The following is a 27,314-nucleotide window of genomic DNA, read 5'->3' as shown; positions in this document are numbered from 1 at the left end:
GAAGTAATAAATTAAATATTATGTTCTTTTTTCATGCAACTTAAAATGGCAAATAGGCTGACAGCCCACCTAATGGAAAGTGTTAACCGTCGCCTATACAAATGAGCAGTACCATGGACATAACAGACTATACTGTTTCGCCCATAATACCTCTCATGTGTTGCCATTCCTGAGAAGTCAGATGTTATTCCTCTGTACCCTGTAAATTCACTGCCATTTCCTACCCTTCAAACCGAAACACAGCTATACAAACACAACTGCTTCACGGTAGAAACACGAATGGGGTAGAGGTGGAGAAGCATACGACTTTTGTACAAAGTCTCCCTCTGGTAGGTTACGTGTTTTATATTAGGTATTTGTTTTTTATTATTCAACTAAAAATGACAAACAAGTTGACAGCTAACCCGATGGAAAGTGTCAACTGTCGTCTATATCACAAATAGTATAATATTACACTAGTACCTATTTTTAGTAATGCTAATGGGATGATAATGGAATGATAACCCCGTCTACGCTATTGATAACGCTGGCGGGTCACCAGTGAGAATAAATGTAGGTAAGTTGGCCCATTGTGATGAATTCATTTAAAAATTTAGTATTATTTTGTGTCCCTTCGCCATTTCTATCAAAATTTTCCGTTTGTTGTTTAATAGTAAGATAATTTTTAATTATTATAATTGTCAGTTGCGATGACAATATATTGTCTGGTCATGATCAATATCGTTGAATCATTCTACCGCAACAGTGGTTGATATAAACCTAATTCAGCAATTAATATCTTATTTGACAAACTGTGCATTGCACGCACTAAAATAATGTTACTCCATAAATAATATTGGCTGATTACCTTTATTTTTCTAAATATAAAGTTTATTCCTTTTATTGTGAGTCAACTGACTGACTAACTCAAGAATTGAGCCAGTCGTTGATAGCCACACAAAAAATTGTTGAATCAATATTTCATTATAGACTCGACACAATATTGTTAATAGTACTTACAAGAAAGTCTCTGAACATGTTTGAATCTTGGTTAATCAATAAAGCATAAACGGTCGTTAATATTTGTAGAACATCTATAGGTGCATAGATAGATATATGTTGATAGTTACATTCCTATTTCAAAATTAGATAGGTAAATTCATGTAAGTTATATAAGCAAAAAGCCAATTAATTTACTACGATAGAATTTTGTGACTGTAAATATATGTAAGTAACCTTAAAAATAATATTCTAAATATCAATAAAATAGGTACTATATTCAATTAGATCTAATTACTTGCATGGCCGTGATATAAATTTTTGGTGATTATTCAATTTATTAAAAAGACAATGAGTGGAAAGCAGTAGGCAGATAAATAAACCCATCGGAAGTTGGCTGCGGCCATCGATAGAATCGGTACAGACACAATAGAACTAATTAGCACGTATGCACCGCGGCGACTCGTGCGCGCCGGAACACTCGCTGAAAACAATAGATGGACGGCCCTGCTGCGTTATTATATTTATGCCATTATGTGCTTTTTGTTAGCGCGTCTTTGAGCCAGCACAATGAGAATATACCACATCGTTTATTCTTTTAATTGATACAACTTCAGAAAAATTAACTTAGTACGTATCTGTAATGATTTTGTTCACTTTACATTTTTATACAGTTAGTTTTTGTAAGATGTGTTTATAATATATATTGTTTACACAATGATTCCAATAAAATTCGGTACAAAGATGGACATGGACATATCCAAGATTAATATTGTAGAAAGATACTTTTTGTAATTATTTCCGTAAGGTAAAATAGCTGCAAATATTTTCTTGGTCAGTTCATTCTTTTGTTATTGTCCGCTGTCATTTTTAAATACGAGTAAAACTCACGTTACATGTGGTTTGTACCAGTTACTTTACCAGCTACATAACGAAACTTTCCACTGGGACTTCTAACTATCGCACTCTCATATTTCAATGGTAAAAAATTAGTTTTGGACCTATATCGAAAATGTACGGAAGCTATTAAATGAAATGATATTAAATCCAATTTGAAAAAAAAAAATACCCACCTATTTATATCACAGACATAGTATAAAGTATATATATATATCAAGTTACCTAGTCAGTATAGTAATAGTAGTCTAATATCCCCTCGTTACGGGGAGGAAAAACTTTACATAAGAAACTAGCTGTTGCCCGCGGTTTTGCTTGCGTAATGTCGTGTTTTTCTTTTAAGTTGAATTTTACAAAAATCCTTTCCTTCTTGTTTATAAAATAAACCTAAGTTCTAATTTTATGCTTTTTATATTTAGTAATTTTGACCTTGCGTTGTTAGTCAATCAAAATAAATTATTTTAAGTATAATAGATAAATACCACTGGACATATTAACAGTATACGGTAAAGCCGTAAGGCTTATATTTTGTTCCCTATATTGGCCCTTTGACTTCCCTTCATTGCCCTGGTATTCTAAGTCCTGTTTATCTGTTTTTAATTTCATGATGTTTATAAAATATTCAATTAAAAAGTAATCTAACTACGTAATACTTGGTTAGTGTAATTCAGAACTTCAACGAGATTAAATAGGAAGTTATCTTTTTAGATTTTATTTATATTTTACTAATAAGTATTAGCACAGACTTCAACATTAAATATGAAATATATAATGTAGATTGGACTTTCTTTTCCGCGCTTAGCCTCTCATTTGGACCGTTTTGCGTATGAGTCGTGGCTAGTACAGCCAACCCAGCTCCGCCCAGAAGCACAGAAAACATATATATACATATATATATATATATATATATATATATATATATATATATATATAATATATTAATGGTATAAGACAACAAATAAAATACAAATTATATCATAAAAACATTTTATTAGCAAACTAACGTAGGAAAGTAAAAATATAAGAAATTCAATACAAAACTGTAAATGTTGTAAAAAAATTATGGTAGCTACGTTTACTATTACAATTAACGGTGTGATACTGATACAAAATTATAAAGTGACCAGATTATATCTGTCAGGCAACTACGGGTGCGGTTCTCAACGCACTATGCATCACTTCGTTAAATACTCAGCTTAATATATGTCACACTGAAGTCACTTCATAAGTATTCCTTATTAAGTCAAATACATTACATAATTATGTTTGGAAGACTTTAATGATTGTACAGTGCCACTTTGTCTAGCGTTAAAGTAACACTGTTTGGTAAAGACAAGTAGGTATACAGATAAGCAAAAATCACAGCTCCGGTTAATCAAAATACAATTATGTTTTTGTTTCTCATTTTCATCTTAACCATAGTTCTATAAATAAATAATGACAGTATTGTACAGAACAGGTGTCATTTAAGGGTGACACAGACGACTTTTGAATCGCACGTAACATTCTATGTTCGTGAACAATTTAACTTATACAGCATTGCCAGAAGTCCACTTCGGATATCGTTCCCAAATAAATAAGTGATTGTTATTATTTACAATATGTGAATCTTCCTACTGCGATATGTCATCCACGACACCCTTAAATTTACACTCATATACTAAATAAAATTAAATTACTCATGCATTAATTACTCATAGATATCTTATAAATAAGACATAATTATCGATAAAATCTAATATTATTAACTCAGGAACAAATGCAATAAAAATCAATCAATATTAATATAACTTTTTTGAAATATGTATTCAAAAATCAACATAATAATAATATATTACAAGAATATATTATCAACCATTTATGCACACGCATATCTTACCGAAGTATTCATATTATCATCTTACAATAAATTGGTAAACCTCTCAAAGTTTCATATTACATTACAGTACTTATTAACACTATAAATTCGCTATCTTTTCAAAATACCATCTAATGAGATACGAGTGGTAGAGTATATAAAATTTACTTCACAAATTATTGTTTTCATAAGTCATTTATTACTATTATACAATTAATGAGTATTGTTAACAGTATATTCTCTGATTTAGCAACTATAAGTTCTCCTAAAATAAAAAATATCTGACGTCAATTTGTATACTATCAATACGCACATATGTAACAAAAGAAAATATAAATATATACAATACATAGAGGAATGTACAGAGAAAGTGAATTTAAAATAGATAATATTAACGTATTGGAAGATGTTGTGATTTACATACATCAAAATATTGCTGAATAATACAATATGCCCTAATTTAACATTATTGTCTGCAATAAAAAAGTTAAACGAAATTTTTTCATGTGCATTATTAAAATTACAGACTCTAGCAATGTTTGTACATAAATTTCATTATGTTTATAAGTATATTTTTAGTAATATAAAAAAAAATAAAATAAAATGAGAGTATCATATGTTTAACTATATTAGAGTGTATTAAATACTTAATATTTTCTTAGTTACAGATGTTGCAGCATGATTATGTCATCGCAAGTAACGGCAGCAGGTAAGTAAATACATAATTTATAATAATTTGGTTGATTTTTTCATATGGTAAATCAATTATTTATACAGACAGTACAAAAATAAGATTTGAACGTCAAATTAATAATAAATGTATTCTGGTTCTAGTTCTATGTCAATACTATTATTAATATACACATTTTTTATGATAGACATCTGAAAGTGGTAGATATAGGCAGTGTTTAGTTACATCTATATTTATTCTATCAATTTTTTCTCTCTATTGGCAAGATACAAAGTAAGGAGAAATCGTAATTGCACAAAGAATACTCTATTCTCGATAAAACGAGAATAAAACAAATTTTATATCATCATGTTACAGTAAATATGTAAAATATAAGTATTTACTTAAAACCCACTTCAGTCAATATAATCTATGTTATCATAAAATTCACGTTAATCTGTCAAGATATTATATACATATAACGAGATCCAGTACTAGCATCTTTAATATACTAATAATAGGTATTAGAGTTGTAGATAAACTATCAAAGAGTGGACCTTAATGTTTTACAGTTATTTTTCGTAATAATTTTGTTGAATATTAAATTAAATTTAAAAGTAAAATTTTAATGTTTTAACATCAATAAAGTTCTATTAAAACTTGAACGGTATATAAAACATATTACGATAACGCAGTGTATGATTATTTAAACAAAAATGATAAATATCTAGGGTCGATGTATTTAATTACTTTATTTAGCGGCCTCAAACTTAATGAAATAGTTTATAAGAAACGTGCTAGGTCGCGTGTCGTGCCTGAACAACATTGCGGGCCCGCCAATGTGTGATACCAACCGGCTAGCGGACGTGGTTGTGACGTGCGGAGGTCGAAGCTTATTGTTGACCGATTTGACCTTATCGCCTAATGCTTATTTTATTTGTTGCAACTGACGATTGTATTTACTACGCTTTATACACACTGCCTATATTAATTAATTTTATTGTACTGAGAAAAACTACCTGAACTTAATACGATTGCGTGACATAAAAATGTCAATAAATATCGTAACAAAAATTAAAAGATTAGATTGAGTATTATGTTTATTTAAAGAAAGCAGCAGTTATTGCAACGTGGTATCGTGGTGCGGCAGAGTGCGATGTCGAGTTTCGGAGTCGCGGCGCCAAATAGCGCCCCGACGCCCGACGCCCGCGTCGCCCGCACACAACGTGCTGTGTCACGACTCAATACTCATTAAAAAGACTTAGTTTCCTGCTATGGAGGTCGAATCGAATCAAATTCATTTTACTTTTTTATAAAATTATATGCTGTGTAATCTATTAATGAACAGAAAATTTTATATAATGTTAGTCGTTTTGCTGTTATGCGCAGATTAAATAGATTTGGAATTGTGAATAGATGATAATAATCTTTAAATTACTAGAAACTGTGAAAGCTCGTTGTTTAAAAATCATTACATTATCTGTGGCTGAAAACGATAGTGAAATGAATTAAAACGGAGTGTCTATAATATGTAGCAATTTACTACTTTTACTAATAATGGACACCTTCATGTTTTTGATTGTAGATTGCCGACAACTTGATATTATTATAGGAAAACGTTATCAGACCTCTATTACTTTGTGTAAACAATTTAAGACGAAGCATTGTGTAGTACACGGGCTGAACAAAGAAAGGCCAATTTATTAGACGAGAAAGGGAGCACAATTTTAAAGACTATTATTGGAACAGCACTTGTGTTTCTAATTTATAGCAATCTGGAAGCAATCAGGCCTCTCCTAGTATGAGGAGAAAGATGTAATATTGGAAATGAGAACCGTTCACTGTCTTGACCGATATGGATGGAATGGCTAAATAATTATCTATTTGTTCTTTCAAAGACGAAGCTAATGCCAATAATCATTTTTAATTTAATAATCTATCGCATTACAAGGTACTCAATATTATTAAAACTTATTACGTAACGACGGTTATTAGCATGCCAGTAGGTATACTGTCGAAAACGATAGTGAGTAAGTACGCAATACATGAGCCGAGCATTGAAAAAAAATAACGACCAAAACAGCGAGCAACACTATATAGAGATGCGATAGTCGAGCGGTGAAAGATGGTAGGTACTGAATGCTCGTTCTTTTACTCTGTTTTTTATTTTATTTTTTAGAAAGTTTAGTCGGTCGCGCTGCGGGAGAAATTACGGCGGCGGCGAGCTGTAATCCCAACGTTGCTCATCATTGTCGGCGGAATTTATCTGATGACTTTTTTCATTTCACTATTGATATCAGTATGAGCCCAGATAGCTTGTAAGTATAATTGATACAAAATATAAATGTGTATGGCTGCTGTTAGATATCGGATTATTTAATATTTTCTCAGGAACGATATATAGTTTACAAATGCGTAGAAATACGTTTGACTTTAGATTTAATTAACATAACATGACTAATAAATATGGAATGTAAACTTTATCATAATCTCATATATATATAAAACTACCTATATACTTAGCTAAAGCTAAAAAGTATTCGGTAACGGACGGATTTACATACAAATTAACAATTAAGACAATGTTCAAGAACTTTCGAATTTTTCTTTTAAAACTGCCTTATTTCTCTACAACTACTACATTAATTAGCACCTTACCAAATTCATGTGTGATATTTCAGCCTTTAGGTATTCAATTATATAATTATTACATTGATTATCACTGTGATAAAGTTCAATTGACTATGAATGTGAATGACCGAAATGTGGCGGCGGTCGGTGCGGTTACCTCTGCTTGTTAGGTTTGACGGTGCCATTGGCTGCGGCACTCTTCTGCGCGATATGCGTCTGATAGTGTTTTGCAAGGTGTGCTTTTTGTCGAAAGCTTTTGCCACAAAGTGAACACGAAAACGGTTTCTCTCCCGTGTGCGTCCTCACGTGTACGTTCACAGAGTATTTATCTTTGAACCCTTTTGAACAAATTGAGCAGTAATGGAGGGACCTTTCCTTTCTAACACCATTCGATGTCGACGTGGCTGCTTGAATAGCTGTGCCGGACTGCGTTTGAGTTGTTGGTGGCGAATTCTTATTCGGTATTCTTTTATACTTTTTGCTCGTTGTTTTTGTGCTAGTAACAGTCGGCGATGCGGTCACGATTTGCAAGTGTTGTGGTAGTTGAACTTCACTGGCAGGAATCGTAACTAATTCACCGTTTATATGTTGTATGTTGTATACATTACGGGTTGGGTCGATGGGTTCTACAGTATAATATGGTTGTATTGATTCTCCAAGTTCTGTCGCTATCCGTTTTAACTTTTCATAGTCCTCTGGATAATTGTTATCTAATTGTGACAGTATAATATCATCGACACTTTGCGTTGATGATGGATTTTCACCATTAGTGATAACTGTCGCATTGGTGTCTTCTAATAATATCGAAATATTTACATTTCCATTTGGTGGTCCAATTGCCATTAGTAATGCTGGGTCTGTATCTTTGTTGTCTTGATACATCGATGGTACATCAGCTTTATTGTTATTGTTTATTATTAATCTTTTTAACTCTGTACTAGGCTCAAGTTTTATAGCATTCTTTTGTATAGTGCTATATCTAATAAAAGCCTTCCCTTGTAACGCACTCCTTAACAAAGATTCATTTGACTCTGTGTTATGATCTGTTAATTTCCAATCATTATTATTATTATTGAATTCATCTTGTGTTTCTAAAATTGTAGCATTGCTGACAATTGTATTTAAATTTTCATCTTTTTTATCACTGGTTTGGAAATCATTATCTTCATATGAGTATGGCTCTACTTTTACTAGATTACTTGAGGTCATATCTGTATTTTGACTTTCTGAGTCTCCATCTTCATAAGTAAATTCATCAACTTTCGGTAAATCTTGATTAAAATCGTTAGAAAATCCATTCATATTTAAAATTGATTCAAGATCTAGAGAAGAAGGTTGTTCCATGTCAGTAGGACTAGACATGGAAACATCTTCTTCTTTCGGCCAGTAACGATTCGTACTTGATTCATTAATGTCTTGATTAAGAACTGTTAAGGTGTAAATTTGTCCATCTGTATTACTGATAAGTTTATTAGAAATTGTGGTGTCTGTACAAGGGTGTGTGCCATTTATTTCGTTGTCTTGATTCCAATAAAACTTGTTGAGATCTTCTAGCATGGCAGTATCTAAGCGATCGCGGTCACGATCAACATTCCAAATTGAGTCAAAACTTTGAAGAGTTGTGGAAGTAGTTGCGGTAGCCATGTTATTATTAGAGGCAACTTGAGAACCAGTAACGCTTAATAAATTATTATTATTCTGCTCCTTGGGCTCTTCTGAGAGCAAAGGATTTGACCTCGAATCTGGTGATTCCATGAACACGTTCACAGAACGCATCTGTTGCTTATACTGAGCATCTGTAACTTCATTAGACGTCACGAAATCAAAGAAATCAGATTTTGACAGTTCTGGGGCAGTGGCCGTCATGACTACCGTTTCAATTTAATAACCGAGGACGACTACTCGGTTCGTTTTATTATCAGTTCTGTTACATCGAGTAAAATGTTGTCGTGTTTGTATTCTGTTTGTTTTTGTACTACGGTAAATAAATCTAAATTTAAATAAGTGAATTAAACCCGATATGACTTGTACTTTATTGGCAGTCGCTAGAGCGTCGGTAACTGATTGTGCAGGTGTGCGAAGTGTGGGCTGGGGCGCTACTCGGACGTGCCCAACGTACTCGAGTCAAGCGGTGGACCAATGGAGTGTGCGAATTTGATCCGTACGTTCCTTTTTCCCATTATTCACCCCAACCCTTTCTTCTCTATCTCAAGAACTCAGTTTACTAAGTTCGCATTTACAAAGACGATATAAGTAAATATCTTTGCCATGGCTGTAGTGAAGTCCTTTGTCTTGATTCCGGAACTATCTGAAAACAAAGAAAATAATATACTTTAGATATTAATATTAAAAATTCTGCTACTGTAACTTATATACAATAATAATGTTGATAATTTAGTAATAGAATATATGATTTTTTACTAGTTCTAATCGAAACGAAACGCTAAAACGATTGCGCATCATAAAAATAGAATATCAGAATGAATAATTAATTTTAAAACTTGCATCGTTCGTGTCTACAGATCCTGTACGAAACCAGGGCGAACAAGTCACGCGGTGCGGCGAGGCGCGCCTATTATTTATCACGTAGCGCTGTGCGCAAGCTTGTCTGCGCACCGTCTCGGTGTAGTTCTACCACGAGTATACCGCAGTTTGCTTAACTAATAGTACTACATAAATACGATAATTTAAGAATTTGTTGAATAAATACAAAATTATAATTTAATAAGTGCCACACAATCACCTCGGCAACGAACGTTAGGGGGCACAACTCAAAACACCACAATTAGATCACACTATTAAACTCTTTCAAAACAAATCAATAAAATCTATTTCAAACTGATGAACTTAATACACAATATAAATAAATTATTATGCACATATATATAATTAAATAATTTGCTCCGTAAATAAACTACCCCATGAATCCTATATAAATAAATATACACATAATTTGATCATGTATCGCACTTTCCCTCTCAGCTTAAATGGTTTCCCATTTGCCGACGAAGAAATTTGCAGTCTGTCTTTATTATACGATGTCCTTTTTAATCCAAGTGCTTCTTTGTATCTTAGAAGTTGTTAAAATTTTTCTCTTCTACTAATACTTTAACACTACGCACTTCCGAAAACCTTTCCCTTATGACTCTTTCTCATTTTAACTATATTTTATCACAATTTCTTCACCGTTTCTAGCGTTAAGTTATGGAATTCATTACCTGTTGCTATTAGAACTGCAAAATCTATTCATGCTTTCAAGCGACAAGTGAAAGATTACCTTCTTTCTATCTAACTAGTTTAACTTCATTTGACAAATTAGCATTCTTTATTTATGCATTTATATATTTATTCTAGTGTTAAATATATACTTAATGTATATAAATACGTATATATATATATAAATATGTATGTATACAGATTAAAATTTTGTTTTTTTTTAAATTGATATAAATATATTTATTATTAATTACTTAATGTTTTAAGCTAGTTTATGTAAAGTAGTTATTTCAATCTTTGTTAATTGTATAATATTATCATACCTACTTATACAACAATTAATCCATTGCTCTAAGTTTGTCTTAAAAGTATTGCTTTCAGCAATAATTTATCCTTACTGTAATTATATAATTGTATCGTTACATTTAATAATTGTCTTACTTATTACTTATATTGTATAATGCAAATAAAGTATACTCATTTATTCATGAACTCTATACAATTTAAAAAAAATACAGCAAAATAAGAACCTTTTTAAAGTCGTTTGAAAAATCGACTTCTAGTGATCTAGACAAATTTAATTATAAAATAGTTAACATAAATGGTAGTAATAGTAAGTAGACACATAACAATCATCATGAACGCATTATTTAATTTACGGCTCTCAAGTCTCCGTATTACATATACTGCTCATGTGTAAAGTTTCTATGTTTTAATAGGGCAGCAATAAATAATTAAGTTGGTATTGAAATTAAAAGACTAATGTACATAAATAGTGCGCGTGACGAATTGTAAATAACTTGTTGTTGTTTTTTTTTTTATTTCATTATGACGAAGACGGTAAAGAAATAGTCATACCACGCTTTATAATTTAATTTCAAGAGCTATAATTGTTTATTTTCGAGATTTAATGGATGGTGATTAAAATATATGTTCTTTGTTTGTACTCGTACATTAATAAAAGATGTTATCAGTACTATTTTTCACTAATGTCTTAAAAATGTGAAAGTTATTCTATTTGTCCGTTTGATTGCTATATTTTCAGAAGTGCATACTATATTTTCAGAATTGAAGAAGAAGAAATTTCTGAGCTGTTTCTTTGAAGTTAACCTATTGCCTAAGTGTAGTGTTTTTAGAGTTCATATATTCTAATTTTTATTATATATATATATATATATATATATATATATATATATATATATATATATATATATATATATATATATATATATATATATATATATATAATAGCCCAGTATAAAATGAGCCGCTCCTTTTTATCCCGTAAGTCAGACGACTAATGTAATTGTCGAGTATTAATCAAAATTATAGGTATAAAACTAAAACTTTTGCATCGAAAACTTTCTGAAAATTTATAAAGTCCTCAGAAGTTTGGTTATTACTTCGTTTTGTAAACAATAACATGTGTAAGTTACATGTTTTTGTCATAATTCAATATATAAATATAATATATAATGTCTATTGACGTAAAATGAGAAAGGTCTGTCAAACGACACGATGAATTAGAGCAAACTCGCGGGACCGAAACATCTAGTATTACGTTTCACCTGTCAGCTGATACAATGCTAACTTGTTGATATTTCACGAAATATTATTTACTTGCGGGACTGGTATTAACAACATGTTATTCGATCTACAAATATTTTTCTTTGAGTTTTTTTTTTCCTTCAGATATCAATTGCAGTGCATATGTGTCTACTTTATTGACAACATAAGAAGAAAATAAAATTGATACCAAAATTATATAATTATATTTTACATAATCATATATTTTGCATGTATAAAAATATCATGTATGATCAATGTGTGGGCCTGGTATAGATTGGGTCTCCCTTTCTTTTCCCGTGAGTGTCACAAGAGGCAACTAAGGGAACTTTATGAATGAACTTATGGAGGAGGTCTATGTTCAGCAGTAGGCTATTAAACAGCTAATATGGTAACAGACATTATATATAGCCTTTCAGTAATAAAAACCAAATAATTAATTTATATATAGAGTCGGACAGAAAGTATAGACTGCCGCTGTCTTCTGCCATGTATGCAAAACCTCAATAACAAAGTTTCATTTCCTCAGTATTCGAAAATAATATTCCTTGTTCCAATTCAATGTTTTACAGAACATTGTTTGTTGTTCCGTGATCTTATTATTCAATTATAACATTTATATATCAAGATACAGTATATATATTTACTTAGTATAAATTTATAACGGTATGAACAATTAAACATTTTACAAAGTTTTTACAAGCGGTTTCTTTTACTGCAAGTAATTGTTTGCGTAATTTATGAATGTATAGATTGCGGTCCAGTATTAATTAAATCGCAACGTGTAATGCTACCCAATAAATAAACAGAGAGTTGGCATGTCTTAATATAGTACATGCGGATGTTTTATGGTTAGTTACTACAGTAAAATATTATTGAGTCATAAACGATAAATTGTTGATTAGCTAAATAGGTGTCCGTTTTCACTACACTAGTAAGTAGTAATATATACCATATATAGGATATAGTAGTAGTAAAAAGGTACAAGCTTACAACTTATCATTTTGCGTTTTTCGTAATTATGATTAAAAAAATCATTGTTACTAGTATTCATTTAGAGTACGATCTATCTGTAGCTAAATTCCATCAAATCCAATTAATCCAATAAACTTACATTTTTGTTTTCTCGTTGATAATCCGAAATTAATAGAATTTATTTTTATAATATATTTTCTGCTGAAGGCATAAATTTATAACATACAATTTACCTCAAAACTTACATTTTATAAAGAATCGTGAGAAACAATTAGCAATTCGTCTTAGATTAAAAATAATATAAAACGATCTGGACTAAACATGAAAGCTAAAGCTATTCGTTTAATAGCAATATTTGTTAAGCGAGAACTTACTACACTGCAACGAGAATGAGGCGAAACCGACTGATGACCAATAAATTAATATGTTTACTCTCTTGCGAGCCACTATGGCTCATAAAATTCAAAATTCAATTAGTACTTTACCTCGTTGCATCACAAATATATTTTTCACTGCCCAGATTATAAATAGTGGAACACTAGGTATGTTCACATGCGTAATAATTACGCATATATAGATTTTTAAAATGTACTTTACAAATTATCTTCTTTAATTGTTAAAAACAACCAAATCTATTTCACCCAATATAATCTCACATGCACTTCATAATTATATATAGATAGCTACATGTTATACCTTGAAAGTGATTATGAAATGTTATGTTATAATATTAATAACAAGACAGGCAATATATTAACATAGGCCACATCGTTTACGACATATGTTGTGTTTATTGCTTATTATTTTTATTCATCTCATTATTATGAACATAAATGTTATGTAATTATAAAATTAAATTAAAGTATGTTAGAATGATTTTTGATTTTTATTAACTTATTCTCTTCAGAACACTGATCTACGAGTTTTAGTTGGAGGCTATAATTATAAAAAATTAATATATACACAGTACTTTATTGTTTTCTTAAAAAAATGCTTGTATTATACAAAATATGAATTACAAACAGTTTTACATTGCTGTTTTTTGATATAATAGGCGGCCATATCGTAAAATATTTCTTATTCAGTTTAGTTCACCAATTATCATTTGATATTATTAAAACCAATAGACAGTGTTTTTATAAAAGAATGAGTGTGTTAAGTCCACGTTAAGAGCTTTACATACAGGTACGTAATATTTATTGCCATTTAAAAAGACTGCAACTAGATTCCTCCTGTTCTGTAATTGAAAACAGAGCAGAGCTGAATTAGGGATATTCAAGGGGTACCATGTGAAGTGATTTTTAAAACTCCATTTTTTAATATTTACTTTCACAAATTCAAGGCTCTTAATCAACATTATTTTTGCTTCGTTAATAGAGAGCACTTATACATCAATTTTGTCTTTTTTTATCTATATCATCTTTGTATAATTCGAAATATGATAAAGTAAATATATTTTAACTGCTAAAAACGTAAATATTACAACTGTATTATTATCTAATAGCAAAAAGTTAATAATTCGCGGAACGTATTTGTGAGATTTGTTAAATCAGTGATACTTTATCCAAGACCGAGCAGAAACGTTTCGCTACGGTGACGGTGACGCGACGGTAACGTTATTATTGTAACAACACAGCGGTTTTCCTTCAACAACATTGAATCATGTTTTTTCTTTTATATGAAACAGACTACCTGTACCTAGTAATATCTGATTAATCAATAACCGTTAAATTTAGGCTATTTTAATTTTTTTCCGCATTAATTTTGCTTTACTGGCTAAAACTGGCTGATCAGATCCAATATTCCGTGCTGTGCTCTAGTCAATAAGTTTAAGAAAAGTGACATATAAAGCAGCAACACATAAATGGAGCTAAAATGCGTGAGATAGATGCCAATCGATGTTTGGTTCAAAATAATTATGGTTTCCTACAAATACAAAAAGGCATCATAGCTGACCACGTTGGTATACAGTGAGATGAAAAGAGACAATTGCGATCGATTTCACAAAAACTGGTACGCTTCATTCAACTAAAGAACGTGAGAAGTGGATGCAGTTGAAAAAAACCCCGATCAGTAGTGGAAAATTCCTACACAGTAAATAAATATTGTTTTTCGGCGGTTTCCCTAAAAAGTTGTAACTTACTGCCTATAAAATGAAAAGTGTACACAGAAATTGTTTTTTTAGTTAATTCAGTATCTTTATTATCGCAAAAAACAGCTTTTATAATTTTCGGCATTTCATATTTTTTTTAATTTTATTATGCAATAGTTTACACAATAGTTATACGATTATAAGTCAAAGTTTACAGTATATTTGACGACTTTGGTGGTGAATCGGTTTAACTTATTATCAATGATTAGATATTATTATTATCCAATGATCACTGATTAGATTCCCACACAATACAAGATTTCCTTAGTTTGGGGCCAAAAGCCGCTGTGTCCAAACTTTATTATTACCATATATTTTTTACACTCTATATAGCGAACTCTCTCAATATGTTATTCGCATTGTATATGATTTTTATACGTGAATTTGATAAGTTACGCGAATTCAGTGCATGTGGGTTAACGAGCGGTTGCAACACGGCGTCAGTGCTCGGTGCCACCGGCGACGCCGCGAGCGCAGGCTCATACTCATCAACCGAGGGCCGGCATACTCACACGGATCGCACGACACGCACACACAATTCGATCACGACTTGAAGATTTGCATACTCTAAGTGCATGGGAAATTGATTCATGTTTTAGTACTTTTAAAGAAGTATTTTATCCTTTAAGAGTAAAACACGATCATTGTATAATTGAGTATATAATATACATTTCTAAATATATTTTTAATTACAGAAGAAGTCACATCATAGTCAGCCATTAATTGTCTATTACTGAACATAGTTCTCCCCCATAAAGATGGTATTGTCAATAGCCACGCTTGGCAAGCGGGTTCGCAACCACAGTTAGGCTTTTGGTGATGTTTTAAGAGAGACACTGTTGCCCATTCTTGAACCATAAGTTTTCTTAGTCTCTTACGATACTCACGGAAAAAGAATTATTGAACTGCAAATGTCAGCAGACGGATAAATTTAACAAATGATCCCCATATCATAATTTGTTAATTAATTAATTACAACTCCTCTTATCTTTGAGAGTCATCAAAAGAACAAATTAGACTTTATCTTTATTTAAAAGTATGCTTTTACTCCGTAAAAAAGTGATAGCTCTTATCCTTACAAAATTGTGACCAATAATCTCTCTCCCGTTTTAGTTAACCTTACCGATTACAAAAATAATTATCACAATCGGTTCAGAATTGGTGATGCAATCGCGTAACATAATCTTAAAAATAAACGAAAAAATTCAGATATAATTAAGAACCGCCTTATTTTGGAAGTCGTTTAAAAAAAAAACAATAATAGTTAGTTAAAATATTGGTTGCGATTGTGGTACGGATGACTGTCTGTAGCTATAGGTACTGTTTGATCGCAACAGAGATACGAGCTCGACGACAATGTGACCATTTTAATTGGCGCTGTCTTAGCTCGTTCGCTACTCAAACTTAGACCGCGTCGCATCGCAGGTGCGCCGACTGCAGACCTATCAAGACAGGTTTAGAGAAACCCCCGTGATAGATTTATGTAGTAGCTGAAGGTTGTATCAGACATATCGTCAATTAGTAAATATATTGATACGTTTTAATTAAAGTAATTTAACCAGAATATATAATGCATTTACGAGTAGACGAAGTTCTTAAAAGGTAGAGAGAAGAGTAGAACAAAAAAATCATTATTATTGTGCTACATAACGCACAAAGGTCAATTGCACAAATTTTGTAGTGACGATTTACTTAAGTAATTTTAAGTGCGGTTATTTTTTAGATGAGTATCGTATGGTATAGCGTGATGGTATGTAAACGAACGATTCCGTGTTTCTGAGGCATGGAAATTGGAGGCAAGTCCGAGGTTCACGAGTCATTTGAAAACTTTGCTATTGGCAAAATATTTACAGTACATTAATTCACACAAAATTATATGTAAAATTAATTACACGTTTTTCGATTGCAATTTATTATGTTACGTAAATAAAAAAAAATATATAATTCTATCTCTTTAAGCGATAATGCGATTTAGATTCATCAATCATTATTGAACATGATGAAAGTATATAAACGTTTATACAATGTCAAGTTATTGTGTTCATAATGCATGAAGCTCAAAGAGATAGTTTTTATTTGGTAGGTCAGTAATAGAATCCGCTGAGCGTAAAGGGGAACGCGGTTCAGTGCATCAGTGGCACGGCGATGGAGCACTACTGATGAATACCTGACACTCAGACGAGGCATATAGCCGGCGCATCGGTCGCCCGTGCGACCTCCGACATTTCAATGGAGATGGCCGTTTGCTTGGTGCAGCCTTTGATCTTTCTCGAATAACTTGCTTTTGCAATTTTATACTAGATTATTATAAGCTTAGGCTGGATAGCAAATAGTAAAAGCGAAATTATAATTTTGAATTACAAATTTCATTGCGCTCGGGCCATTAAAGGTGTTGAGATAGCCTGTAAAAGACACGTAACTAATGTTATTAAAATATTCATTTCGTTGAATGAGATTTTGGATTAATTTGATATTTAAATTTATAGCAATACTTAGAAACTAGTTGATATTCAATTTATTGCTAATTGATAAATGTTATCTATATAGGTAGATATATGTATTAAACATCGACGAAATTTTTGGAGGCGTCTAAACACTCTAAGACATTGATTAAAAGTAGCTATATCAGTAATTAGTTTATATATTTGCAATGCAAATAAAGCGCTAATATTTTAGAAATATTACTGACATAAGTGCAGATGATAAACATACGCAATGGATACTGGGACAGATAGAGGCCAGTATAAATGCCAATGCAGGTCTGTTGCAGCTAACGATCTGATTTATAACACCCGGGAGACCGGTGCCTTTGCAAGGATGCACAATCTAGTCGTGGCATTAATGGTTTAGATAATTTGCGTCATCACTTGTTGGCGAGTCAAACTGGCGTCGTGCTACAACTGGACTGTGTCGAATACTGACGTAAAATATATATACTTTGGTATTTTATGTGAACACCACGCTAGTTTCCCACGAGACCAAACAGCAAGTCCTGCCAGATAGAAAGTAAGTTGTGTAGCACATCATTAACCAAACCAATGAAAAACAATAAAATAAATAAACATTACAACTCCAACAACCTACCTTTGACATAAAACGAAACCCCCACCAGTATTTCAGTTATCCATATATATTTAACTTCGAAGATTTTATTAATTAATATTCTATGCATTATGCTTCAACTAATAGACACTTGGAATATGTAAGTATGTACTTGAATCGAATATTATAGTAGATACATATGACTATAAAAACACTATACTGAGAATTTACAGATTCACCATAGCACAACAAATAGATACAGGCTATAATCGAAAGTCTAATTTCAGGAACTGAATATAATAATGATAATATATTAAAAATATATTGCAATATTATTGTATATATATTTGCAATGAGCAACATATGATTTGTCTGATCAGCATCAATCATGATTTCATGTCGAAATAAGCCCAGATTGCCCTACATCGCAGGTGCAATCACAAAAAAGAGAAACTGCGCTGTGGCGGTGTTCGAAAGAAAATCTTATTATCGACATAAGGGGCGATATTCGAGACTGTGGCAGTGTGCTCCAGTTACGGAAAACGGTCCCTCTGTTTCGAATCCGGTTTGCTCTGGTTTCGTGTGGGTCCTACCGCCTTCACTCTCTCATGGTGTAAGCTATTATTTATAAAGTAACCCTTAACAGACATTATCTCGATTAAAATCGAAATCTTTGCTCAATATTACATATTGTGCATATTCATTATGAACAAAATGTAAAACAAGTTTTTAGATTTATTTTAGCAGCACGAATTAATCTTTCGTGTCAATACTAAGATTTGAATCTAAACTAATATTACGTAAAAACATCAAAATTAAAATTATTACATCAATAAAATAAAATATCTTTGTTTATATGCCGCTATTTTAAAATCATTAATGATCAAAAGGTCAATATTATTATTAGCTTCTCAATTTTCTTTTTTATTAAAACATCAATAATTCTATAGTTGTATTGAATAAAACAATGGCCTAACTTGAACTTGTAATATACCCTGTAATACTACTTTCTTCTAGCCCTGCCAAAAGTCCATACATTCTTATTCCTACTAATAATATAAATGTGAAAGTGTGTATGTTTATTATTTTGTTTGTTACATCTTAGCGCGTCAATGGCTCAATCCGCGTGAATTGATGCGGGCAAAACCGTAGGTTCTTTAAGCCTATTATTTTGTATACTAATAAAGAGTACTTTAAATATCATAATGTGTTGCATATCACGTAAGTTTATAGTAAAAAAACCCATACTAAAACTTGCTTAGAGTACCTAAGCAAGTATTCCACGTCTGCGTAGGTTCTTGGTATATTTTTTGCATAAATAAAGAATGGGAGGATATTAATAGTTCCCACAGAAATAGATCACACAAAGTTATATTGTTCTTATGACAAAATAAATAAAGTAATACAAGTAAATAGGCATTTAAAAAAAACATGATTGATTGACACCACGAGGTCAGGTAACAACGCAGCGTAGCGGTCAACGGTCACTAATTTAGGATGTTACTTTACATGGGGAGTAAATTGTCAGAACTGACAAGTTACGACAACTTGATAAGACATCAGCACCCTCGTTTTATTTTCATAACAATCTTTACTTATAAATGTGAAAGTGAATTTGTTTGTTTTATTTTTTTATATTTCTGTTCATTAAACTATTTAGATTTCAATGCTACACTTATACATATGCGGTTGATTGTATTAGAATGAAATTTAGTAAACAAATCACATCCTTAATTAATAAACTAAATAATAAAATTTACGTATGCAAAGCCATAGCATAAAGTTATATCGTATTACAAATATAAAAATTTGTAAAAATATTTCGATGTTTAAGTTTTACTGCTTCTTATTCCACTCGACATCTTCCTGTCGTTATCGTAATTATTTGAAGTCGACATAATATATTTTCCTCTTCTGTTTACGTCTAATTTCTGTAATTCCAACACGTGGTAACAGCTGTTAAAAAAAACATAAATGTATACAATTAATTCATACTTCGATTAATACATAGGACGCTTTTTATGTTAATACATGCAGACGATTTTGCAAAGTACACTAAAAGTTACATAGATATTGATCATTAAAATCTTCAAATTGCTTACTTGTAAATTTTACAAAATAATTAACAGGAAATGAAATATCGACAATATACAATATCCGGTTTTTAGAGATACGCCTGATGAGTTTTTAGAGATGCCCATATATAGAGACCACGCAGGTGGGTTATAATTGAAGTATATGAAGATATCAATCGTTATTTTGTGATTGCAATTTGAGATGGAATATTATCCACTTATATAAAGACACCAAGTTTCTAGTTATCTAAAGTTTCTTTCAACCAAGTAAATGTTAAATTATTTATAACTATATGCGAAATTAGTTGTTGGTGCTTCTCATAGAAAAGTGATAAATACACGCAATGATTTATGTTAGATACTTATTTCATTTGCATACATGATACCGCAATGATCAAAGTTACGGCCCTATTAATTTTTTTTAATGATATAATATATTATATTCACATATTTATTTAAGAGTGACGAAGGCTATTAAAAATATAAATAATAATATATCTATAGCATAAGAATAATTTACAAAGTGTGACGCTTTTAATATGTTTGTATCTTAGGTATGGATTAAAAGAAAGTTAAAGAGATATATTATTTTTATAGCAGACTCAGTCAAAGGAATTAATGAGATAATGCTTTAACAGCTGTGCATGCCCTCGAATGAAACACACATCGGCTTTATAGAGAAAATAAAGGAAGGTGCTAATTGGATGATTAACACACGAGTAACGCACACATAATCTATGTTAAATAATAAAGCACGCTCTATACAGAAGCAAATTGGCATCAAACTTTTTGACAGGCACATTAGAAAATAAGTACGTGAGTATATAATCTATTATATGAAAATGAAAGTAAACATTAAATGTTCGTTCAAATCAAACACATGTTTAGAATTAGTGACAATTTAGTTTCGCTCGGAAACTATTTGGCAATTATATTCAATTTATTTCAATTTTGTAGTTTATTTTTTATAAATTATACTCAACACCCAGCTCTCATTTAAGATCGATCATTATAAAAAATAAATTATCGAAAGTAGGTACAAGTGTATTTTGAAGATAGGTGTGAAATTCACAAACGCAGAAAATGTTATTAAGATAAAATTCACAGTACAGGTAATAATTAATTTAATTAATTAGATTTACTTCTAATTTTTAATTTACAGGTATATATGGTTTATAAAATTATAACCTTTTTTATTAACATAATTTAAAGTCTAGTACTAACAAAATAGATCTTGTTGTCTGGCATTAAATGGGTTTGAATTATAATTTGGATATGAGTTGTTATTACTTTTAATTTTTTATGTTTGTTACCTAATAGTTCCGTTAGTTATAAACTGATTTAGAAATATATTTTTTATCTGAAAGGATATACTTTTAGATTGGTTCCATAGAAAGTTTATCGAAATGGATCGGTTTTAAAATTAAAATAACTATTTTTGTCACGATTAAAGATTTCTTTTTTTTGTGGAACACAATTTTAAACTATTACTTATCGCGTTTGACTTTTCATACCTGTATAGGTATATCTATACAACAATAGTTTGTCATCGCCAATGTTACGGCAAGCAATGAATATTTACAACTCCAAAGACAACGCTCACACGTTGCCGATTCTTGGAACATAAAATTTTAAATCACGAATTTAATATCACCCTTCCAACTACAAAGTAGCAATTGAGCTACAGAAGATTTTGACTCAGATTTAGACTCCCACAGATAACTAAGCTACTACAAAATATTCACACCTACAATTATATTGCATTTAGATATTAAATGGCATCAAAGTTATGTTCCATATTCATTTTTATTACATTGTATAAGTATTTATTTTAATTATCTGTTTACCTAATAGGTTAAATGCTAACCTATTAGGTAAGTAATAATTAAAATATATATAATAATTAAGATATAAATAAGGTTCGTTTAAGCGTATAAAGATATGTTTACGACAGCGTTTAGAATGAGTTTGTGCATTTAAAAATTGCGAACGGTGAAAATAAAATGAGCATTAGCACATTAACACAGCATAAATAACATAATTTCTCTGTCAAATTTCATTTAAACCGGTACTATTTGTAGTTCAGTAGCGGAAACGTAACAAATAGAGTCACTTACGTATTATAATTTATCAATAAAGATAAGCACAACTTGTTTATGGTACGTGTTTACTAAAACTTATTTATTGAACATTAAAATTCAATGAGGTTAGTGACGTTGTCAAAAACTTTACATAGTACGTTATATAGGTACCTATTTTTACGTAGATAACTTCTTATATTACTTAATAAATAAAGATCATGTGTATGCTCACTAAAACATAAACTCTATGTAGTTTAATGTAAAATAATTACGAGTAAAATCATTATCATCATCATCATATTAGGCGTTAACTGTTCACTATTGAACATAGGTCTCTCCCGTGGGGATTTTTGCCAATAGTAGCCATGCTTGGCGAGTTGACAACCATAGTGGCGCTTTAAATGGAACACTACTGTCCATTCCTCGACTATTAAATTCCCTTAGTCGTCTCTTAGGACACTCACGGAAAAGAAAGAGGTGGCCCATTCTATGCTGGGACCACAAAGCTACTACACAAGTATAATACTTTGTGAAATATGAAGAAAGTAACTAATTGGTCAAGACAAACTTTTATAAAAGACAACTGAAGGAACAGCATTAACATTCTACAGGTAAGATATATACCTACGTGCAGCACGTTGCAATTACGAAAGGTGAAGAATATTATTTTTAAGAACTAAATCGGCTATTCATCTAGAAATTAAAAAAATATAACGTCATCTCATTAAAAATTACGCGGCCAAGAACTACACAATATATATAATATAATTTATTTTTGTTTATTTTACACACCTCTGGGTCAAATTATTTTAGAGAAAGTTTATACTAATGGTCTAAATATACCTTAAGTGTAATTACACCTACATACCAGTGCGATATATTAAGACTAAAATAAAAATATTCATTAAATTTGAACTTTAGAAGTAATGAGTTCTAAAGTTCAAATTAAAGCAAACAAAATCCTGTATTCATTCATATTATTATGATTTCACGAGTATGATTTAAGTATATTAATTTATTTTTCTCTTAGAACTTGGGTTGCTAATCGCTTATATTGTTTAAATTATAAATATGTTTTTATATGGATATGAATGCCTCTAATAACCAATTACATTATTATTAAATTTACATTAAAACAATACAAAACTCCACAAGATTAACAATTTAGCAAAAGTCTAAAAATAAAAATGTATAAGTACCTTGTTAATGTAATAATATAAATTATAATATTCATAATCATGAATATTATAAAATTACATTAGCATGAAAATTCTAAATGGCATCGCAATATATAGCGGACAACTACAGGACGACGTGCAATTAGAAACGTGATACATATGATATCTCGCAGCTATGGAAAGATTAATCGCAAATAAACAACAATTTATACATTAGCTACTAATACTACTTTCATGGATATTCCGCGATTGTTATCTAATCTTAAATAATATTGCCTAAAGATTTATAAGCTGAAGTAACGTAAAAATGTTGGCACGATTTAAGGAAATGGAATTAAAATATTGTAAGATGAACGATAAATGAAAAATCTTTATTGTTCCCTCAAAGAATACATACATACAGATACGGTTACGTAACACATAAAAAAAAAACAAGCAGATGATTAAAAACATTTATCACAACCATAAGTCATTGCCATTTTACTGGTACAGATTTCTACTATAAAAGCAAAATATTAGCCCACAATTACTACACTAATATTGATAGATAGAAAGATAGATATCTATCTTAAACAATAAAGAGTATTTACTCTTTATTGTTTCTCCTAATATAGTTTTTGTTTCACCCGCATGAATTAGTGTATAATGTATCCCATGTATTCATGTATCCAATTAGGATATAACCTACCTGTGTAATTTCCTTCAAACCCATTGAATAATTTTTGCATGAAAGATAAACAAACATCCATCCATCCATCGTTACAAACCTTCGAATTTATTATATTAATAGGTTAAAATAATAAATTTATATATTGTAAGACGAATATTGAATATTATTTTTAGAAGGTACTTACAAATACTTACAAGGAACTAAAATAGATGGATTAGATAAGTAATAAATGTACACACATTTAATTTATCTTACACAGCATACTTAATAGCAGGCAAATATATCGTTAAATGATATAGCGCAAATTAACTTGCAGTTTCGTACTTTACTTTCCATCTAATACGCTGCCATGAATAAGATACGTGATGCCAAGTCAATAAAGTCGTAAATTTTCTAAATTCTCGCCGTCTTCTCACATAATTACTACCTCGTGCATTATACTATGGATCAGAAGTCAGAATTACAAACGAAAGTAAATTTATCGTAACTTGAACTAGGTATTTTATCGTGATAAACTGTATATACATTATATCATTCTAATAAATCATTGTATAGAGTATAGAGCAAACAAAATACTTACAGACATTCCATAACAGATTGTTTAAATTCTGAGTTATGCTCATGAAAGTATACCACTTTCCCTGAGTGAGGTACCTATTGGTATTAAGAAACAAACAAGATTTGTTACTACTGGTATACTATGTATTGCTGATGATGATCTATTTATATTTAATAATTAAGATGAAATATAAGCAATATTTTTCATTTTATTTATTCAAATAAATAGTGATTTATCTGAGTAAATGGCACAAAATCTAATTAGATAATGTTTTCATAAATAAACTAAATGTTGTTCAAGTAGGTATGTCAGAATTTTATCTTTAACTGTACAACTTTCACCTTTAACCACTCTTCTACAGATTACTTTCAGCTTCACAAAAACTGACGGTAAGAGATCCCTCTATGGTATAAGTCTGTCATTGTACTTAGCTTAAATCTTTTTCATGTCTAATGTGAAGCTTTTACAACTCCAATATTTAAGTGTTAATAATAAATGTAATATTTTGTGTTACATTAACTGTACGTAAATTTAATGTAACACATAATATTAGATGAACGATTATCATGAATACAGCTTAACCATTTTCACGGTGTAGATGGTTCCAGTAATAACTCCCGAGTCGTGATCTCACTTGCATCAATTTATTTCGCCATTAATAGTTTGTCCTTATTTATAGGTATTATCTCGTCTATCGGCTGGTTGTATTTCGCAACCATGCAGTTAACATCATTTGCATACTCCGTGGTGTCGATACAGAGCGGTGTCTGCTTCACTGCACTTAGCGGTTAAATCTTCTGATCTACTGATTTTTATCATGTCCAAACGTCACTTTATCGGTAGCTCATACATATAAAGCAGGTTGGTAGGTATATTAAATAAATTAAAATATCCGATTTTTTTAAAAAACCTAGTTTTTTTTATTGAATTTTATTTTATGTTACAACATAACTTCTACATTTATAAAGATGTTAATCATTCTATAAGTATTCGTCAATACAAAGCCGAAATTTTTTAATAATCCTTAGTAATCTCTGATTGTCTTTTTATAACATAGGTTAGAAAAAGATGTTTGAAAAGTCTGCTTATGAAAATCCGAAATTGAAGGTGAAAATATACATTGTTATCAATTTATAAAAAAAGAAAACTAGCAACACGAAAATATATGATTATGTACCTCTTGATATAAAACACGTCATATAAATTACTAATATATACAGAATTCGAACATTATATGAAAATATAATGTTCAAATTCTGTGTCTTCGTCTGTGTGTATTCTCATTTCTGTGGCGATTTTAGGAACGGTTTTCATATTTTATAAATAAGAAATCTATGCAAAATTTTACATTTATACATAGTTAAATTAATATACATGTATATTCAAAACTATAAAATTGAGCACGAATTAATTATACTGCTAATACCTATACAAGAAATGGAAGATTGGAATAACTTTTGTTCTCATAACCTATTCGATCAGTTGGTTATAAAATAGCGAACATAGACCTCAGTGATAACAACAAGAGGTTCTAAGAAAGTATTCTGTAAAAAAGGTATGTACTATGTAGCATTCATGACTATAAAAAGGCTCCATCTTTTTTATCGGGTCACATAAAATTAGTTCTTTTGTATATTTGTAAATAGGTGTTTTTGAATTCAGAAGTTTTTTATGTTATATTACTTTTATCCTATGGTTTTGTTAGCGCTTTCGAGAGACAGAAGCATTGAAGTGTCGAAAACATGGAAATTGTCAAAAAAAATATTAAGAGATTTTGTGGATAGAAGCACACACATAATATGTACTTTATCAAGTAGATATATAACATTAATAGTTCATTAGAATACGCAAGCGACAATTCCCATATATTTTATTCGAAGGTTATTCTGGTATCGACATCTGTATAGGTACTCTTGTATTCGACATTCGCCGCGGATGCTGCGATGATCCAGATTCACGAGTCCTTTCACTGAGCAGCCTTGAGAGCCAGGACTGGCCATTACCGCCACACCGTTGTAATGTCCTATCGATTAACATAGATCGCCACTAAAAGATTTAGTGCACGGACCACCAACGTCTCAACGTTCATGCCTATATACGAGTAACTTAAACCTATTGTGTTGCACTTAGTTGCATTTACAATTTGGCCTAATTCAATGGGAACGAACATACTTGAAATGAAATTACCATAATTGAGATGTTATTATTTATACTACTTTATAAAAAAATATTTTATATGACTATCTATATTTATAACCTGTTATATATACAGCACTGCTTAGCAGTTGTAGCAGTGCCTTCATTGTTCATAATAACGCCGTCTGTTCATATCCAAGTCTAGCTAACGAGTGTTGATCCACATTGTATAGATGTACTTCAATACAATACAGAAGTACAAAATTCAAATATAACTGTAATCATATCACGATTAAGGAGTCTGGGTATTAATTAATTTAACTATCATGACTAAGATTTATATTCCAAGTTAATGATTCTTATAGAAAAGGACGGGTTTGATTCGCTGTTACTCATTATTATCAATGAGAGCATTTATAAAGTTGTTAATTTTATTGTAATGTCCAACGCACGATCACGCATTCCAATTAGTTTAACATCGTGTCGTTTAGATGTTGAGAATTCAGAGCAGCCTACAAAATGCAGCACATCCTTCCAGTGCTAAATATCGCATCCATCAGCCAATTAACAGCGGCCGACGCTCACGCGGCCACCGAATCCGGTCAGCGCTGTGACGTGCTCGTTTGCAAT

At 30.8% G+C, this 27,314-nt stretch overlaps 1 protein-coding gene and 1 long non-coding RNA gene across 3 annotated transcripts in view; one reads left to right on the top strand and one right to left on the bottom strand.

Moving 5' to 3' along the window:
- The first annotated feature begins 321 nt into the window (after positions 1-321).
- Positions 322-10,259, top strand: LOC128201296 (uncharacterized). Of its 2 annotated transcripts, XR_008253159.1 has the most exons (4): positions 322-556; positions 4,396-4,442; positions 9,107-9,195; positions 9,557-10,259. It is a non-coding gene; the product is annotated as an uncharacterized LOC128201296 (long non-coding RNA). The 2 variants fall into 2 exon arrangements; XR_008253160.1 differs by lacking the exon at positions 9,107-9,195.
- The window catches only part of LOC113522725 (uncharacterized), a 93,201-nt gene continuing 68,732 nt past the window's right edge, over positions 2,846-27,314 (bottom strand). The window contains exon 3 of the mRNA XM_031913930.2: positions 2,846-9,342. Coding sequence (XP_031769790.2) covers positions 7,188-8,900 — 1,713 coding nt within the window. The 5' untranslated portion in view covers positions 8,901-9,342 and the 3' untranslated portion in view covers positions 2,846-7,187. The remainder of the gene's footprint in view (positions 9,343-27,314) is intronic.

The sequence above is a fragment of the Galleria mellonella genome, unplaced genomic scaffold, assembly GCF_026898425.1.
Source record: "Galleria mellonella isolate WM207_F2 unplaced genomic scaffold, CSIRO_AGI_GalMel_v1 utg38, whole genome shotgun sequence".
In the NCBI taxonomy this organism is placed as follows: Eukaryota; Metazoa; Arthropoda; class Insecta; order Lepidoptera; family Pyralidae; genus Galleria; species Galleria mellonella.
Note: the sequence above shows the minus strand (reverse complement) of the source record. Positions and strands in the feature narration are given on the sequence as shown.